The following is a 20441-nucleotide window of genomic DNA, read 5'->3' as shown; positions in this document are numbered from 1 at the left end:
AAAAAACAGTTACCCAAAATTCTATTCTATAGAACAAAATATTTGTTGACACTCTTTTTTTCCAATTATTAAGACAACTCTGACATTATTAAACACTGACTATATCAACAATCAATGTAGTTTTATATAAACTTGATATGTAACTTAATATATATATATATATATATATATATATATATATAATATTAGGAATTTAGCTTTTTATCTTTTAATAGAAGCTTTTGAGTTTTACCAGTTTTCGGAGTGTTTAAATTTATATGATAACTGACTAAATCAGGATGAGGTAAATTTAACCATGTGTATGAGTTGACTTCTTTTTATTTGTGCTTATAGGTGAAATGCAGCAATTTTCATATAATTTCTCAAATGACAACAATTATGATCAGTAATCATGATTGTAATTTTGATTAAAATAATTGTGATTATCAGTTTAACCATTTTGCAACATGAAATATGACTTTTTCATTGACTAAAACTAGACTAAACTTTGACAAAGAAAAACAGGATAGGGTGACTAAATATGATTTTTTTTTTTAAAAAAGAAGAAGAAGAATATTTGACACGGGGCTAAAACTAAGACTAAATTTTAAAAAGCTGACAAAATGAACACTACTCAAAATAAATGTTAACTGAAATAAAATAAAAATAAAAATAAATAAATAAATGCTTCTTATTTCTGCTAGCTGCAACATTTCTAATTTTCATGTAGTTTCATTTAGTTTAACTTGAAATATTAAAATAACTAAAACTAAATGAAATAAACCTATATAAACATATGCAAAACACAGATACAACAAAATGACTACAACTTTAACTAAAATATAAAAATAACATTTAAATTTAAATTAAAGAGTAAATAATAGCATAAATAGTAATATAATATAGTATATATTATATCAGTGACAATGTACAAATAGACTTTTTAATTCTAGTAAACTATTTTTATCAAGATTCATAATCAACATTTCTCTTACTTTGTCCATCATTATTTTATTTTTATTTTTTTCACTGATACGTCGTAATGATTTTTGAGATTGCATTCTCTGTGATGGATACATATGATTTTGCCTTAGAATTAGGCCCAAATGAGGTGTTTCAGTAGGCAGCATTATCATGTTTCCCGCATTTTGGAACAGACTTTGCATCTATTATGCCTGAAAATGTTGCCTGTGGGGGCAAATCACTAGGTTTTGGAGCAGCAACTTTTTTTTATGATTATATGTTGCAATAATGTTGAAAATAAATTAGGCCAGTGCAGTCTTTAATGAAGTCCAACTGCTTTACACATAATTTTGCACCTATCAGGGCACCTATTATATTTCATCATAAGTCATAACTGAGCTATTACTGATCATCATGATTTTTCATTGTATTTTTTTTACACACATTTCATGATTTCATTTTTGTATCATATGCCATAACATGCATATGCATATATAATATATACTGTGTTTGTGTAATATAAAATGTGTTTTCTCATAAGATGGGTTAAGAGAGTGACAACTGCATCATTCTTTTGTCCTCAGCAAAAAGCCAAAGAAACCTCAGCGAAGACAAAATAATAATCGATTGAAACCCTTGACCCTGGCATATGACGGAGATGTGGACATGTAGCCCTTCTCGGAAAACTAACGTCATGAAAAATATCATCAGCAAATGGTTGAATCTCATAAAAACATGTCCAAGTCACATTGTACCCCAAATTCAAAAGAAAAAAATTAAGTAATGATATTTTGCATAAATGAAACAAAGCCTATTTTAGCACCTTTGTACATTATAAAATTATGAAAATGACATTATTGCATTATTTATGAAAATTAACCACTTTCTTCCTAAATGTTTGTTTGTTTATATATATATATTTGTAATTCTCAGTATTGTCAACGGTGATTCTCTTTTTTTTTTTATTCATTTAAATCATAATAAATTAAAGACAATATAACAAATATATATCATGATGTATTGATACTTATTTAATGTTTACAATATGTTTTTGGGTAAATGTGCTTAATTGTCATTAAAATATCACAATGCAAATAGACCTTAGGCTTCATTTTTTGTTTATGAAAAACAGTAATTTCTTACCGTTATAGCGTTTGATTTTGGGGTGCAGTATGACCCAGGAATGTTCTTGAGATTCAACCAAATACTCCTCCAAATAAAAAAAAATTAAAAAAGCCTAACCATCTGAAATACTGGACCCTAAATGCTTGAATCCAACATAAAGGAAGAAGAAACATCCAAGAGCCGCAAAGAAAAACCTTCATACTTTATTTTTACTTCATGTTCTTGTTCTGGAAGAGCCTTTACACACATCTTCACACGCTGTGAGATCATGCCTTTGTATATTCAGTTCCTTACAAGTATTTGTCAATTATGCAACTGCGGTCTACTATACGATGGGTCAGGACCTTATCGGAACAACTTTCTTCCGACTTGTGCTTCCCAGCTGAGAGGATTCATTATTTGGAAGGAGCTATTGAACAGACAATGCCAAAACATACAACACACACAGTGCAGAACACGAAAGGAAACGTGGGATCTTCAGATATCATGGACGACATTTGCTCACAGAAGATGCAGCCTTTCTATGGAAGGTGAAAACAAGACAAATCATGTTCTCCTGGAAGTCCCACTCTGATTCCAGGCGTTATTTTGCACTATATTAGTGCAGCAAGGAAAGCATTCGCCATTGAACCATTGATGTCTCAGAAGCAACGATTCTTAAAGGCAAACGAATATGAATCTGGAGCACATCAGTGAGACGGGATAACTGAGAAAGTGTAAAAATAAATCTCAGAGTGGGACTCTTTAAAGACCTCACATCCTTTTGTTTTCACTCATTTGTGCATTGTATAGTTTCTATGATGTGTCTTTTCTGCTCAACAGACTTTAAATATGTATTTTTTGTTATAGTTTTCCATTCAGACATTTTTATAATAATTGGTCGATATACAGTTGTTGAGGAAAAGTGGTTGTGACCGTAGTATGACTTTTGATTGGGGGGGTTATGCCCCATTTTCAATGTCTGGTATCTAATTACATGAATGATGTACGTGTCAAGACAATGGGTCTCATGGGAAGACCGATAGTTTCTGCCTTATTATTGATTAAAATATACTGAAGTTTTGTTACTAATTGTTGCCAATTCTCACAGGATAGTGGACATGCAAAATACAGTGGCCCTACAAAGTATTTGGACACACAAGTCTGAATGTAATTGCATTAGATGGGGAACTGTTGCATTTTTAAAATACTGGAAACGATTAATGTTCACTTCCATTTATGTTTTTCGCATATGCATTTTCTACCAATGCTGTGAAATACTGTACTGACCTATTCTGATGGTGTTTTTTGCGCGACTGCCATGAGCTGCTTATGAGCAGCTTCATTTTAGTGAATCAAACTCAAATGGCACGTCCAGTGTAGTCCGATTCCCAGATGAATGACTCTTATGATCCGGTTCTTTTTAGTGAATCAAAAACACATGACGCATCCAGTGTAGTCCAATTCCTGAATGAATAACTCTTATGAATCAGTATTTTATACTGAATCAAAAATATGTAATTTTTTATACTGAATAACTAATCAGTATTTTATACTGAATCAAAAACAAATAATGCAACCATTGTAGTCCATTGAACTGGTTCTTTTTAGTGAAGCAAAAATGTGCAGTGTATCTAGTGTAGTCCAATTCCCAAACAAATGAATCTTATGTTTTTGATTCATTAAAAAGAACCGGTTCATGTGACACATCAAGTGTAGTCTAATTTCTGAACAAATTACCTGTATGAGCTCATGTTTTTGATTCAGTATAAAATACATGATGCATCCAGTGTAGTCCGATTCCCAAACTAATGACTCTTATGAATTGGTATTTTATACTGCATCAAAAATATACAACTCAACCAATTTGAGTCCGATTCCTGAACGACTCTTTTGAGCTGTTACTATTTAATATATCAATATCATTAAGCAGCTTATGTCCGTGTTATTTAAAACTTGTGAGAGTATTTTATAAAAATATAATGAATTAAAAGTGGTACTATACACACAAGAGATCAAAAATGCTAATATATTTACTTTTGATATTGTTATCTAATGCAAAGACATCCATACCTAAAGTGTGGTTTAAGGGTGCAATTACTTTCTGGGCTCATTGTACATGTGTAGCACTTTTGTTGGATCTGATATATATATATATATATATATATATATATAAATATATATATATATATATATATATTACTGTATAATATTATCACATCATAAGTATGAGCTGTCTCACACACTTGCAGCAAACTTACAAAGCCATCAAACAGTAATTCATTTTTTACCATTCAGCAGATTAAGCAGTATTCAATTTATATATCAATAAATTATTTTCAAATGATTACACATTACCCTTCCTCCCCTCCAAAAAAAAAAAAAAAAATACAAAATGCATTGAAAAAGAAAATATAGTGTGTATGTATTCATGAAATTTGATTTAATTTGAACCTCTTATATTTAAAAAAACAAAACAAAAAAAAACAGCGTGAATATGATATTCCTAAAATGTGATAGTCTATGAATCCTGCTGAAATCTTCCATTCAAATAGTAGTAATATAGAAGATGCTTTTTATCGGTCAAATCTCCTCATTTTCCCCAAATTCATTTACGCTGCTACATTAGAGTCGTTTCACCCGGCCGTCCTGCTAGCAGCTGGTGAAATGAATGTTTACCTTTAGTTTTATTTGTAAATAACAATGAGTATTAAATCATATTCATTTCTTTTCTATTGCACAGAAATGTTTAGTACATTGCAAAGTGGTCTCGCTGATCTTTGTTGATTATGGTCATGTTGTAAAGTACCAAGGTCTTTTTTTTTGTACAGCTTATGTTTTCTGATGACCTACAGGTAATAAATACTGGTGTATTAAACATGAATGAATGATGTTTCTGGTCTATCTCCATATTTTGTGAATTTGATCTGTTATCCACTGTGTGAAGTCAGATATGACTCTATTAATGAAAGTCATAGGATTGGTTGTGTCGACGTTCATAGGCGTTCCTCCCTCATGCGAGCGAGCGTCTGTCAGTGTCAGATGGAGCTGAGTGACCATGTGTTCACAGCGCAGAGGAGAGAAGAGCCTTGCATCAGGAAGATCAGCTTCCCCTGAACTTCACTGAATTCCATTGAGAATTTCACAGGGATCAGAACGGCTGCGAGGAAAGTTCAAGAGTCGGAAACCTTCTAAATGATGATGATTGCGAGCAGTTTGATGTGTCTCGGGATAGTCCTCTCCATTAATGATGTAAGTAAATTTGCATTTTATCACCAATTCTTATCTTTGCTGTGGGTGTTGAACTTGCTCTTTGATGTGTTTGGCTGTCTGATGTTCAGAACCGCAGACAGCGACAGGCAGGAATGTGCTTGATTTCTATTGGAATTTAGAGCCAATCCTAATGGGATCAATTACAAATCCTGTAAGAATCAAATAATCAAATGTGGTCAAAGGCTGAAACACAGTTTATGAGAGCTTTATGAAGGAAGGGTGGATTATATGGAGAATATGTGAACATTGGTATTTTTATTAATATCAAATTCTGAAATTGAACATGGAATTTCTATAGTGTGTGTTTTTTTGTTTTTTTTAAATGCTATTGCAATGTCTTATTATTAACGGCAATCACATTGGGGGGTGTGGGTGTAAAATAATTCCTTTGTAAATCAGATATTTCTCTAATTTGCTCTAAATTATACTCTAAATTCTGTGACCATATATTTTTGTATAATATTGTATTTTGTTCTACAGTTAGAAGATGTAACATTAATTGTTATGTTATGGAATCTTTACAAAATTCCCATTAGGATCCTTTAGAGCTGATTCTAAATTATAAAAGAAATTCCAACAGGAATTATTGACATTCTTTACCACAAATCATGATATCCTGATGGGGCAACAAACAAAAAAAAAACAGCAAAACAGTTTAATGTGATTTTCAGGTCTTAGCTGGTTTAAGATGGTTCACACTGAAGAAAATATGGTGTAGAAACCATTTTCACTCATAAAATGCTACAATGTGACATTTTGTATATTTTTTATAGAGCTACTATCCAAATGATGTGCCCAAAAACCCCATAAAATGGTCAAATTAGACCAGTCTGATGTGTTGAAACCAGCTAAAACGAGCAAACCACCATTTCTTTAACTGAAGCTCGACAGAAAAGCCCTCCTATTTATATAATAATCATTAATGATGGAACTCGATTGCATTACAAGACACAAGTAGATGCAGGTACATGCTGCTGTCCATAGTTTCTGTCAGCAATACTTTAGTAATTTAATGGTTGGTTAAGAATATCATATGAAGGAACATGCAGTATTGGTCATCAATGTTCAGCTTGCCATTAGGAAACTGCGCTGGAGTGATCGATACTGCTCAGAAACGTCAGCAATTTTATCATGTTTTCAGGTGAAACAACATTTTGTGAACATTTGCAGTCTCATGTATTGTGCTTCCAATTGCAGTTTATCATTCATAGTGCTGTTATAGAGGTTCTCCAGTATTAATCAGAGTAGGACTTCTCATCACATACTGTTAATAATGCAACATTCCAGCATTGTGAGCTGAAGAAGCAGAAGTAGTATTTTGTTTTTGACGTCTGTGTCTCCAGTCCTGCGTCCTCCTCTCTCTGTATAAGGTCCAGCTCACACCTCAGACTGAAGATCGATTTGTCTCTAATTGAAATAAGAGGCAACGTGGTGCTCAAGCCTCAAAAGGATTATTGCTTTTTTATATAAATATATAAGTGTGACTGTAAGTGTCTGACCTCTGGAGATAAAGATCCAATATACGAATTCTGTGAAAAGAGCTATTGAGTTGATAACATAAGTTTCGATTTTTGGGGGTTTCCTTTTTTTTACCTGGACATGTTCAATGGAATTGCTCCAGTGTTGCAGTAACTTTGCCTTCATCTGATTACGGTGCTGTTTATGTTTTTAACCATGATCTATGGATTTAAATCATGACTTAATGATTTATTCACTAATATTCTCAACCCAATCATGGATTCTTTTTCAAGTTTAGGAGAGCGCTGGTTTCAGAGATAGTATCTCCCTCTGGGAATGTTTCAGATGAGTTACAGTATGTCATGATTTCATCCTTGCAGGTGAATTTAATTCCTCTTTTGACTGACTGACTGCAATGTACAGAGTGAAAACGTACAGATCAGATCCTTAGAAATGCTTATAGCATAATCATAGTCATATTATTCTATAAAAAGCACGTAATTAAAAAAATCATAGTTATAAGATTGAAAAGACTTTACATTTCTAGTAAAACATTAGTATTCGAAATATTTAATTTGATATATTTAAAAATAATAGTATATTATTAAAATAATACATTAATATACATGCATACATAAAATCATTTTAAATACAAAAAGACTTAAAATTTCAAGTAAAAGTAGTAGTATTCAAAATATTTAATTTGATATGTTTAAAAATATGATATATATGATATATTAAAAATATTTAAACATACTGTTATTTATTTATGTTTACCTGTAAGCCAACTTTAAAAGTTCTGTACTTATAGTACTTAAAAAAAGTATTGTTTTCAAATGTGTCACTATTTTTATTCATCATTCTAAAAAATAATAATAATAATTCAAATGATCGCTGCACAAGTTCCATTCTGTTTACTTGGCATTCCATCATACATAATCATACTTTAATCCAAAATGAAGGTGCTATTGTTTACACACACATTACCTCGTCTGGCTCCTTTGAATCATGTTTATGAATGTTACAACTCCATAAATTTCCATTTTTGGAAATGAACTCTGAGCTGGGAACACCTTGATCTTATTTATAGCTGGAGTGTGATGGCAGTGTGGAACTGCTGGAGACCTAATCCATTAAACCAGCTTCCTGTAAATCTGCCATCGGAAAGCCGTAATCCTGCCCGGAGCTGTTTGGGAAAACTGTCAGTCTTCAAATGAAGTTAATTATGTTTCACAGCATTCTGGCACTAAAGCAGCATGTCTGACTGTATTGTGTATCATAAAAAAGTAATTCTGAAATGTAAATGAGGCGAATGAGATGAAAGGTTTTTGTTATGTATTCCTAAATTATCTCATTAACTCATCACTGCAGGGGGCTGGAATTAGATGTTTGTTTTTTCTGTGCTGTCACCTCTGTACTGAACATGTTTGTCATGATCTATCTGTCTATCTATCATTCTGTCTATCTATCTGTCTGTCTGTCATTCAGTCGTTCTATCTATCATTCAATCATTCTATCTATCATTATGTCTATCATTCTGCCATTCTTTTATACTATCTATCTATTGTTCTATCGTTCTATCTATCATTCTGTCTATCGTTCTATCGTTCTTTTGTCCTGTCTGTCTGTCTGTCTATCTATCTATCTATCTATCTATCTATCTATCTATCTATCTATCTATCTATCTATCTATCTATCTATCTATCTATCTATCTATCTATCTATCTATCTATCTATCTATCTATCTCTATCTCTATCTCTGTCTGTCTGTCTGTCTGTCTGTCTATCATTCAATCGTTCTGTCTATCATTGTCTATCATTCTGTCATTCTTTTATCCTATCTATCTATTGTTCTATCATTCTATCTATCATTCTGTCTATCGTTCTATCGTTCTTTTGTCCTGTCTGTCTGTGTGTCTGTCTATCATTCAATCGTTCTATTTATCATTGTCTATCATTCTGTCATTCTTTTGTCCTATCTGTCTGACTATCTATCTATCTATTGTTCTATCTATCTGTCTATCTGTCTGGCTGTCTGTCTGTCTGTCTATCTGTCTGTCTGTCTGTCTGTGTGTCTATCTATCATTCAATCGTTCTGTCTATCATTGTCTATCATTCTGTCATTCTTTTATCCTATCTATCTATTGTTCTATCATTCTATCTATCATTCTGTCTATCGTTCTATCGTTCTATCGTTCTTTTGTCCTATCTGTCTGACTATCTATCTATCTATTGTTCTATCTATCTGTCTATCTGTCTATCTATCTGTCTGTCTGTGTGTCTGTCTATCATTCAATCGTTCTATCTATCATTGTCTATTGTTCTGTCATTCTTTTGTCCTATCTGTCTGACTATCTATCTATCTATCGTTCTATCTATTGTTCTATCTATCGTTCTATCTATCCATCTATCAATCTTTCGTTCTGTCTATCATTCTGTTCATCTATCTATTGTTCGTTCGTTCTATCTATCGTTCTATCTATCTATCTCTCTGTCTTTCTATCATTCTGTCTATCATTCTGTTGTTCTATCTATCTGTCTGTCTGTCTCTCTGTCTGTCGTTCATTCTATCTACTGTTCTATCTATCGTTCTGTTCTATCTATCTCTCTCTAGTCTTTCTATTGTTCTGTCTATCATTCTGTTGTTCTATCTATCTATCTATCTATCTATCTATCTATCTATCTATCTATCTATCTATCTATCTATCTATCTATCAATCTATCTATCTTATCTGTCTGTCTGTCTGTCTGTCTGTCTGTCTATTTATGTAGATATATTGTATATATGGATATCATGTAGATATACTATATCTAATATGGACACGTTTAGCTTTTGTAAATCAGACCATCTTTCCCTGACTCTCCTGTAGGTCATTTTGATTTGATATTGATGGCTGAGATTCAATTACAGGCACCTCTCTGACACCTTTTGAATCTCCATATTTGTTTCAGGACTGACCTTGCACTGACCCTGACGTTGGATGTGAACCTCTCTTTAATTAAGTGACATACTATAAAAATAAAATTTGGATTATTGATCCAAGAGCTCACTTATAAAAGCTCTCTTGTATGACAGATTTGCTGTCAAATCATTTCGAATGAAGTCAAGGAGATCTTGTCCTTCTGATATGGTGGGGTTTTTTTTTCATTGTCTCTTTTTGTGTGTAAAACTACATTATTGTCTCATTTTGTTGTCTCAGGTCAGATATGCCAAAGGAAATAGTCCTCTGACCGCAAGGTCTCTGCAAATAGACAGGCCTAAGAGGACAGTGAAGTATCCATGTACTGATTCAGACCCATTGCTCATGTCAAGTCCCGATGTCCGTGATGCCGACCAAGCCCTCCTGTCTGACAAACTCCAGCCATGTCCCGAGCAGGAGCTTTGGGACTGGGCTCCAAACCTGACGGAGACACACCCGTCAGCCCAACAATCCAGGAAACGGGTCACGGTGAAAAGAGGAAAAACTAAGAAGATGTTCGGCTGGGGAGATTTCCAGTGCAAAGTGAAGTCCACGAGCCTCAACCTGCTCATCGCTGGGAAGATCGTGGATCACGGCAACGGAACGTTCAGCGTTTATTTCCGATACAACACCACCGGAGGTGGAAACGTCTCCGTAGGGCTGGTTCCTCCGAGCAAAGTGGTGGAATTTGATGCAGCGGCTCAAACCGTCCTGCACTCGGTGGAGTCGAGGATGTTTAACTGCAGGGTGGAGCATGAGAGGGTGGAGAGAGGTACCAAAAGCACACGCTGCTGGTACGACCCGTCTCATAGCTGCGACCAGGATCAGACTCACAGCCATGTGTCTTGGCTCTGCTCAAAACCATTCAAAGTCATCTGTGTCTACATATTCTTCTATAGCTTGGACTACAAACTGGTGCAGAAAGTCTGTCCAGACTATAACTACCACAGCGAGTCTCCGTACTTACCTTTTGGATGATTATTTTGTCTTGTAATAAAAGAGAAATTAGTACATGCGTTTATTTTAAGATCATTTGGCAGGTTTCCATTTTGAACTGGAACAGGAAAAGTTCACAAATTCAAAATTCTGTTATGATTTACTCATCAACTGATTCTGATTCATAGTAGCTAATAATCTGTTATCTTTTGATTGTAGTTGGCATGAGTGTTACACAAGGGACTTCTAGTTTGGAAGACATTTTCATGCAACTGACATCACAAAACAAGTGTCAAAGTGAAAATGCATACAAAATCCATATTGCAACTGCATTTAAGAAAAGCATGTCTGTATATTCATTTAAGACTGTAAGGCTATTTTGAGGTGAATAATGTGATAAATCTTACTAATTTCATTATATACTAATGCGTTATTTATGAAAAATCTTTAAAGACATCCTTAGTACAGGTTGTCTCCATGCACACTTACGAACTTCATCAGAAGTTGTTCTCTGAAGTGCTGCTGAATATGTGTCATAATTTCTGACAGACAGAGCAAAACTTAATGAGCTCCTGTAATTGATTTTGCTTTGCTGAGATCGTGTGTCAACGGTTTTGTCATTTCTCTGATGATTTAATGAAACTGCTATGAAAGTGAATGTAATTTCATTAATGAATACATCATGCCACACACTGTTGGAGACAATTACTTCTACTGAAAATGAATGTAAAAGCTTGTTTATTTTGATGTTTATCAAATATTCTACATTTCTAAAGGTCATTCTAAAGTTTCTAAATCATTTCAGAGAGAGTTTGCGTATTTCGAAACAAATGCGTGTATCGTATGTGTACATGTATTTTCTGCACTGCCTTTATTTTCTTACATTAAGACTTATTTAAAAAAAAAAAAAAAAAAAAACAGGCTTCAGTTTCTTAGTGCAAAAATTTGTTTCCTTTTTTCCACCCGAGCATCTCATATTGATCATCTCAAATGTACATAATCGCAACCGACTGTGATTAGTCTATTCACATAAGCGCTGAGAAAAGTAACAGACACCACATGATAACGTCCGCGCGCACCTTCTGCCGTATTCTTGAGAATTACAGATGAATACTGAAACAGAGACACTTTAATAGCCTTTTAAAATCTACGAAAGCCAAAAGCATAAAAATAAAATCTTTTAGAACGATCACAACTGCGCATTTTGAGTCCCCGTTTCAAGTTAAATGTCGCTCTTCTCACTCCTTTATGTTCGCAGTGAGCTCGTGCAGTAGCGCGCATGACGTCATCGCTCCATCTGCAAGGACGCGCACCCAAAAACGCGCAGCGATGCACATATAACGTTAGCGTTTTATTTTCCTATTACAGCATGTCTTAAACATCAGCAGCCGGGATTCAAGCTCGCAAGGTGAGTCTCGCAATAATTCAATTCATTGTTATTATTAGAAACGGATCGTTTCCTGTATTTACTGTAGCGTTTGCATAATGACAGAATATAGCTGGTGTTTGTTTTGGTGCGGCAGAGAATGAAATACGGATGTGAGAATCACATACAGTTGAATATTGTGAGTGATTTGTGTACTGTAGTTTAGATATTGTCAATTAGGTTTATTAATAAAGATAATATGTTCCTATGGGGGGAAAAAATGCTCTTGAAAGATAAAGAAGAGGCCTGCATGTTGTGTATTATTTCTTATTTACAAAATGCAATGATAAACAGGTTTCGTTGTTGAACGCTTTTTTCAGTAAAACAATGACTATAAATTAGAACTGTTAAACTATCAAACGTGACACTATTGACAGTTAGCTATAATGCAATAATGATCTTTTTATTTCAGATACCTGACAAACATGGAGAGAGGGAACCAGTGAGTATGCAGAAACCATCCATTCATTATAAAGTATTAGACTTAAACAAATGAGATGCCTTCTTAATTGGTTTGTCATGTCTTTGCAGAGGTATTTCCCATTTTGATCACTTTCTCCAAAGTCAAGAATCTTCTGTGGTCAACAAGTTCCAGCAGAAGTACTGGAAAACCAAGCAAACACTGATTAAAGTCACAGGAAAGAAGGAAGATGAGCATGTCGTTGCTTCCGATGCTGATCTGGACGCTAAACTGGAGGTGAGGAACGGACCCAGTCCAAACTTTCCTCTGGGTCTGACTGAATCAAATGGTCATGTGTTTAATGTGGTTTTTCATGCTTCTCTTCAGGTGTTTCATTCAGTACAGAGAACGTGCATGGAGCTCCTTAAGGTGATTGAACAGTATCAAAGGAGAATCAGCTGTAAGTAAACTGCAGATTCACACATTTATTAATATTGATATACACACGTTTATAAATTGGTTGTGAAAAAAATAAGCTTAATTGTATTCAATGTGCACTTGAAGTGTGCATCAAATCTTAAAAGTATATTTAAAAAATACTTGCAGATAATATATATATTGATGCAATAAAAAAGTCGCACTTTATTTTAAGATCCAATTCTCACTATTAAAAATCCATTAGCTATGACTTTTGCCTCAATAAACTCCTAATTTGCTGTTTATTAATAGTCAGTAGGGTAGTTAAGTTTAGGTATTGGTTAGGATTAGGGATGCAGAATATGTGCTTTAAGCATTAATAAACAGCCAATATGTTAATAATAGGCGTGCTAATAAGCAACTAGTTAATAGTGAGAATTGATCCCTATATGCTAAAGTGTTACCAAGGTCAAGAGAGTATAACGTCATGTTACTTAACACACTAAAGTGCACTTTTAATACTTAAATTACTTAATTTTTAGGGTTCACTTAATATTAAGTTGTTGTTGTTTTTTTTACTTTAAAGTACATTTTAAATAACTGTTTTAATAATCTTTTGTCGTGCTTTAAAAATGTACTAAATTCTAATTTAATCATTACAAATGTGAACCCACAAATATATTTAACATACAATTTTCAATTCGTCACACGCAAGTGCCGCTATTATAAGTATAATAAGACAGCGGAAGTAATTATTAAATTATATATAAAGATTTACTTATGTCTGTCTTAAGTGGGACAAAAAAAAGCACTCTTACGTTCAACTTCTTTTTATTTCATAGTTATTTCACGAGTAGTTATTTTAAAAAATACTTTTTTTTTTAGTTTTACTTTTAAAGTAAATTTTAAATTGTTGTTTTAATAATCTTTTGTAATACTTAAAAAATGACACACATTTTGATGTGCTAACGTACTAAAGAACATACTTGATAATAATTTTAACTGTAGTGTTATTTGATATTACATTTAGGCCTAAAGTTAATATGTGACCCTGGACCACAAAACCAGTCTTAAGTCGCTGGGGTATATTTGTAGCAATAGCCAAAAATACATTGTATGGGTCAAAATGATCGATTTTTCTTTTATACCAAAAATCATTAGAATGTTAAGTAAAGATCATGTTCCATGAAGATATTTTGTAAATTTATTACTGTAAATATATCAAAACTTCATTTTTGATTAGTAATATGCATTGGCTAAGACAATTTTAAAGGCAATTTTCTCAATATTTAGATTTTTTTTTCATTCTCAGATTCCAGATTTTCAAATAGTTGTATCTCGGCCAAATATTGTCCGAACCTGACAAACCATACATCAACGGAAAGCGTATTTATTCAGCTTTCAGCTAACATATAAATCTAAATTTCGAAAAATTGACACTTAAGACTGGTTTTGTGGTCCAGGGTCACATATATTTTAAATTGAACACCCAAAATGGTTATTTTATGGCATCGCTGCAAAAAACTAATTCAGAACCTTTATTTTTAAGAATGTGCCATTCAAATGTTTAACACTTAAAGCTAGATTTCAGTCATGATTTATTATTCAAAGAAAACATATGTATGTGGCTAAATTCTGATGCAATTTTCAGTTTTGTCCCAGGAGGAGAATGAACTGGGTCGGTTCCTGCGTTCACAGGGCTCTCAGGACAAAAGTCGAGCTGGAAAGATCATGCAAGCTACTGGGAAAGCTCTCTGCTTCTCTTCACAGCAAAGGTCTCTAATCAAGCTTCTAATCAGATGCGATTGGTTTTGGAATTCTTCTTCTTCTTCATTTACTTTATTCGTTTCTCCCTGCAGGCTGGCGCTGCGAGGTCCGCTGGGGCGTCTGTACCAGGAGGTGGAGACGTTTCGCTACCGAGCCATTTCTGACACGTGGCTGACGGTGAACAGGATGGAGCAGTCACGGACCGAGTACAGAGGAGCTCTGCTCTGGATGAAGGACGTTTCTCAGGAGCTGGATCCCGACACACTCAAGCAGATGGAGAAGTTCCGTAAGGTCAGTCTCACCCTGGAAGGGACTGCAGTGAAAGCGTTTCACCAGCAGAAGGAGTAACGTGTCTTCTAATCATTCTCATCTACTGTAGCGTGGGATGAGAATGTCTTCTAGAGGATCTGAAATGTCCTTGTTAGTCTTTACTACTTCTTTCTTCTGCTGGTTGTTTTTGATGGGTTTCATCTTTTTTCATCCCTCAGGTTCAAACTCAGGTGCGTCATACCAAGACAAGTTTTGACAAACTGAAGAATGATGTGTGTCAGAAGGTTGATCTGCTCGGAGCCAGTCGCTGTAATCTGCTCTCGCACGTCCTGACAACATATCAGGTGCTGAATTTTAATTGCTTCTTGTAGCTTATTTTTTTTAATTATTATAGCATTTTTATTTATTTATTTACCTGATCAGTGAACATTGTAAATGTGATGCATTTGTAATTGAATTAGATTAAATTAATTTTATTTTATTTTTACTTTTTATAAATTATAATTTTTTATTATTTGTATTATTATTATTTTATATTATTATCTAAATGAATTGTTAAAGGTGGTTAAGCAGAATAAAGCCTTCCAGAATTATGTGTCGTGAGGATAAATGTCTTTTCTTCTATTTCAGACCACATTGCTACATTTCTGGGAGAAAACTTCTCACACTATGGCTGCTATTCATGAGAGCTTCAAAGGCTGCCAGACTCAAGAGGCTTCAGCACTGGGGGTGAGAGCTTTCAGAAGAAACGAATCTCATTATATAGAAGTTTGATAATATTCATATGAATATGTGTATGTACTTTCATGGCTCACATTTTGTGTTAAAACTATAAAATGAGTTTGTTTCATTTTTCAGTGAGATTTAGATTTGTTTCGGATGTTTTTAGTTTAAAAGAAAGATAATTTTCTTACATTTTATATTCACATTTATTTATTTATTTAGCATAACAAATTTTGGAAAAATATACTACTTTTCAAATGTTTGGGGTTAGTAATTTTATTTTATTTTTTAAGAAATTACTACCTTTATTCTGCAAGGATGCATTAAATTGACCAAAAATTACATTTATAATGTTACAAAATATTTTTCTTTTAAATGAACAAAAGTATAAAGCAGCACAAATGTTTTCATAATTGATAATAATAATTGTTTCTTGAGCATCAATTCGGCATATTAGAATGATTTCTGAAGGATCATGTGACACTGAAGACTTTAGTAGTAATGCTGAAAATTCAGCTTTAAGTCACAAAAATAAATTATATTTCAAAATATATAAAAATAGCAAACTATTTTTAAAAAATTGTAATAATATTTTACAGTTTTTAGCATATTTTCGACCAAATAAACACATCCTTGGTCAGAATAAGAGACTTTCAGCAACCCAAACTTTGGAATAGTAGTGTGTGCTTCAGAGCGAGGTTTGGAGGTCTCAGTTCTCAAGTAAATATCCTCTTGATGTTGTCAGTAGTAGAGATATGGGGCAAGTTGTCACAACAGGAACCTGCTGCTTATTGATTAATCATCCCAAAATAGGCTTTTGATTCAGATTTGTGATAAAATAGTTACATTTATTAAATACTTACCCATCTTTCATCATTTAGACAAACAAGCAGTGATATTATGATGCACGTCCAACAAATCTGTTGTGTCTGATACTCCAGGGTTCAGATCAAGCTGCAAAGAAAAAAGTAAAGAAGAAAACGAAGGCAAAAGCAGAAGATGAGGAGACGAGTCAGAATACAGATGAAACGTAGGAGCTGTTCTGTCCTCATTTATTGTAGTTTGACATGTATAAACCTCTAATCGCTCATATCGTATCTTCTCTTTCAGGCTTATTTCAATTGAAGAAGAAACTCTGAGCAGTAACCTCATGCAAACAGGTAAAGCTTTCATAAAAGCTGAATGAGTTTTATCCACAGATGAAGAGAAGTTCATCCTTAAACCAATGACTTCACACTGTACGCACAGGAAATGATGACGCTTTCTCCGGCGGTCAGGAGAAGGATGGCTTGAGTCTGTTGAATGAGATTCTGGGCAGCAGTTCTCTGGAGGACAGGGGTTTCTCACAGGAATGGCGCGAGGTGTTTGGGGAAGATGATCCGGCCGACGGTAGCAGAGCAGAGACGCAGCTGCCCGAGGAGGAGCCCGCTTTCTTTCTGCCTTCCAAACTACTCGACCAGAACATGAACGACCTGCAGTCCACAGTCTCAGGTCAGCAGAAACATCTTACCAGAAAGTCTGCTTTAGACAGAGACCGAATGAAATCGGTATCTTCTGTCTGAAATAGATGATACAACAATAACAGTCCATTATGGAACAGACTATACACTAGTGTTCAAAAGTTGGATTGGTAAGATTTTTTTTAACGTTTTTGAAAATATTCTAGAAAGACTAAGTAGAAAGACTTCAAAATTTGAAAGACTGCATTTACTTGATCAAAAATAGTCAAACAGAAAAATGGTGAAATAAAATTATAATTTAAAATAACTGTTTTTATATTTAAATTAGTGCTGTCAAACGATTAATCGCATCCAAAATAAAAGTTTTTGTGTACATAATATATGTGTGTATACTGTGTACATTATAAATGCAAATACATGCATGTATATATTTAAGAAAAATGTTACGTTTATATATTAAATGTATATATATATATATATATATAATATAAAATATAAGAATATAAATGTATATACATCATGTAAATATTTTCAAAATATATACTGTATGTGTGTGTATATTTATTTATGTATGTATGTGTGTGTGTGTGTGTATATATATATATATATATACATACATACATAAATAAATATACACAGTACACATACATGTATTATGTAAACAAAAACTTTTATTTTGGATGCGATTAAACTTTTATTTTGGATTAATTGTGATTTGTCATTTGACAGCACTAATTTAAATATATTTTAAAATGTAATTTATTTCTGTAATGCTAAGCTATAATTTTCAGCATCGTTACTCCAGGCTTCAGTGTCACATGATCCTTCTGAAATCAGTCTGAATTGTGTGATAAACAATTTGCAATTAACCTTTTTTATTTTGTGGTGGAAATGAGATTCCATAATGTTTGTCCTTGCTGAATGAATAAATTAAAAGTAAAAAATAAAAAATCTTTTTTTTTTTAAATTGACCCCAAATTTGTAGTGTATATACATTGTAAATGCTCTTAAATATTGTCTGTATTCCAGGTTGGACAACAGCCATTCCACAGAATATTCCTGAAAACTCATCTGTAGCGAGTCAAATCTCTTCCAAACCTGCAGTGAAAGGTAAATATGATCAGAGTCATTTAAATATATCAGTCATAACCAGTATTGAGAGTGTAAACATGCATTGATCCGTTGTGATGCATTGATGTCAAAAAGATGCATTTACAGTATTATAGAATTGAATACTTAATACTTGATTATAATAATAATGCCTTTTGTGTTAATTTTTTATCCAAAAATAATCTATTTTCAGTTGTAAACGTACTGATTCGTGACACAATTCCCTAGAATATCATTATATGCTTAAACATTAAGATTTGTACTCATGGAAATTACTAAAGTAGTCAAACCTGTTCATTAGAAGGGGGTGACCCAATACTTTTGGCAATATAGTGTATATGATATTTAAAATTTTAGATTTTACATTGAGACCAAATTTCAGATTTGATGTCAGAGCAAATATTTATACCCCTAGCTTTAGGTTGTGTTAACTTTAGGTTGTATTTTTGTATATATTGTAATACGATTCTAATACTCAGTTTTTTATTACAGATACCTCAAAAGATCTCTCTGCTTGGTTCAATCTGTTTGCCGATCTGGATCCGCTGTCAAACCCCGACGCGATCGGCCGAACCGATGAAGAACATGAGCTCCTGAACGCTTAATCTGCCCTGTTACAGATGCACTTTACACCCGTCGCACAATCGACAGTTCATGTGAGAGGCCTACAGACGCCTGTACCGCACAGATATCAGCCATAGCAGTTAACCTTAATTATTTAACGAAGAAATATTTGCTGCCAAAGGAAACTAATAATAATCACTCTGGCCTTGATTCCTTTTTCATTTGCTAGTATTGTCAAGGCAGTTTGATTTGCCATAACATTGTGGATTTTCTTGTATTACATAAATGTATATACTGACACAGCATTATTAGCAACAGTAAGTAGTTTGGGTTTGTATATTGTGATATTGCATGATTTCAGACTTTTTTATCGTTATTTATTTTAGATGTTGCCTTGATCAGTTATGAAAGAAATGGAAAAGTATTTTTGCAAATGTTATGTAAGTTGTCTTTCTTTAATGCCGTCAACTAAAACTAATGCTGCATTTCAGAAGCCTTAAATATGAGAGGACTTTATCACCGTCCTTCAATTAATTTATTTTAATGAACATTATATATATATATATATATATATATATAATATTATCTTATGGAAACTTCACCTGATGTGAAAGCAGCTATTAATAGGTCAAGGTGTACATAAATTTAACACCTTATTTAAGATGTACTGTATGGTTATGTTATAGAAAGCAACTGTGCTCACTTTTTACAGGCTTGGTTCTGGAAGTAATTTTCTGGAAGGGTTTTATTTTTTTATTTTTAATTCATTCATTTATTTATTCATGATGGTGGATTTTTCCCCCCTTAAAAGCGTATATAATAAATAATAAAACATCAGAGCTCATGGTTTGTTGAAAGGTTTAAACATTATGAGAAAATTAATAGGATTTTTACTTCCAGAACCTGACTATTGTACTCTATTATTTTTGTCATGAATACCAATCAAATATTGTATCCAATAAACAACTTGGTCAGACCAGGTCATATGAAGTAAGCATTTATGTATATGTTGGTTAACTGTATTTCTTAGTGCTGATTATGTTTGTGTGCCTGAAAACAGGTTCCCATGTACTATAAATTACTTTTCACCGTACATATTAAACTACAAACATGCAAGTGCAATAAAATGTAATAAAGATTTGTAAATGTGATTCCACATAACACAATGCACAGTGGGACCAAAAGGCCTTACTGAAGTCAGTTCATATCAGAGCTTTACTAGACAAAGTAAAATATGCATCACCATAAATCGTATCCCGCTACACCAAATAATGCCATATAATTTTCAATATTTTGTGTCGTACTTGTGTGTTTCTTCCATTTCTAATACGACTGTAACCCTGAATGGCATGAAATGAATAAAAGCAGCTTCATTTTACCCAATAGTATGACTATACCTTTTATAAAGTATATACACAAAGTACATGCTACCGCTAGAAGTTTTCCTTTAAAAATATTTTGAATGAAAATTATTTCAATTGTTTGCAGAAGAAAGAAAATTCTTTTTCTGGTTTCTATATGCAGATTACTATTAGTTTTAATACTTATGTTAATATGTGCACATATTATTGGTACATTTTCCATTTAAATTTATTTAGAATGTACATTGCTGTTTAATTTAAACATTGAAA

The 20441-nt window shown here is 33.2% G+C and overlaps 3 protein-coding genes across 3 annotated transcripts in view; all 3 read left to right on the top strand.

Annotated features, from left to right (window-relative positions):
• thsd7ab (thrombospondin, type I, domain containing 7Ab) overlaps positions 1–4937 on the top strand; it is a 148557-nt gene extending 143620 nt beyond the window's left edge. Inside the window, exon 29 of the mRNA XM_058747356.1 lies at positions 1527–4937. Coding sequence (XP_058603339.1) covers positions 1527–1614 — 88 coding nt within the window. The 3' untranslated portion in view covers positions 1615–4937. The remainder of the gene's footprint in view (positions 1–1526) is intronic.
• Positions 4938–6277: 1340 nt separating this feature from the next.
• LOC131521637 (neurexophilin-1) lies at positions 6278–10715 on the top strand. The gene is made up of 2 exons (XM_058746572.1): positions 6278–6283; positions 9978–10715. The coding sequence occupies exons 1-2, from the start codon at positions 6278–6280 to the stop codon at positions 10713–10715; spliced, it is 744 nt and encodes a 247-aa protein (XP_058602555.1).
• Positions 10716–11816: 1101 nt separating this feature from the next.
• On the top strand, positions 11817–20251 carry ica1 (islet cell autoantigen 1). Its single transcript, XM_058747480.1, has 13 exons — positions 11817–12081; positions 12512–12541; positions 12631–12796; positions 12887–12959; positions 14568–14691; positions 14776–14974; positions 15172–15297; positions 15584–15682; positions 16618–16706; positions 16787–16836; positions 16925–17167; positions 18166–18246; positions 18739–20251. The coding sequence occupies exons 2-13, from the start codon at positions 12525–12527 to the stop codon at positions 18849–18851; spliced, it is 1380 nt and encodes a 459-aa protein (XP_058603463.1). The 5' UTR covers positions 11817–12081; positions 12512–12524; the 3' UTR covers positions 18852–20251.
• The last annotated feature ends 190 nt before the right edge of the window (positions 20252–20441 follow it).

This window comes from Onychostoma macrolepis, chromosome 16 (assembly GCF_012432095.1).
Source record: "Onychostoma macrolepis isolate SWU-2019 chromosome 16, ASM1243209v1, whole genome shotgun sequence".
Lineage (NCBI taxonomy): Eukaryota > Metazoa > Chordata > Actinopteri > Cypriniformes > Cyprinidae > Onychostoma > Onychostoma macrolepis.
The sequence above is the reverse complement of the archived record's forward strand: the minus strand, read 5'-3'. Positions and strand labels throughout refer to the sequence as shown.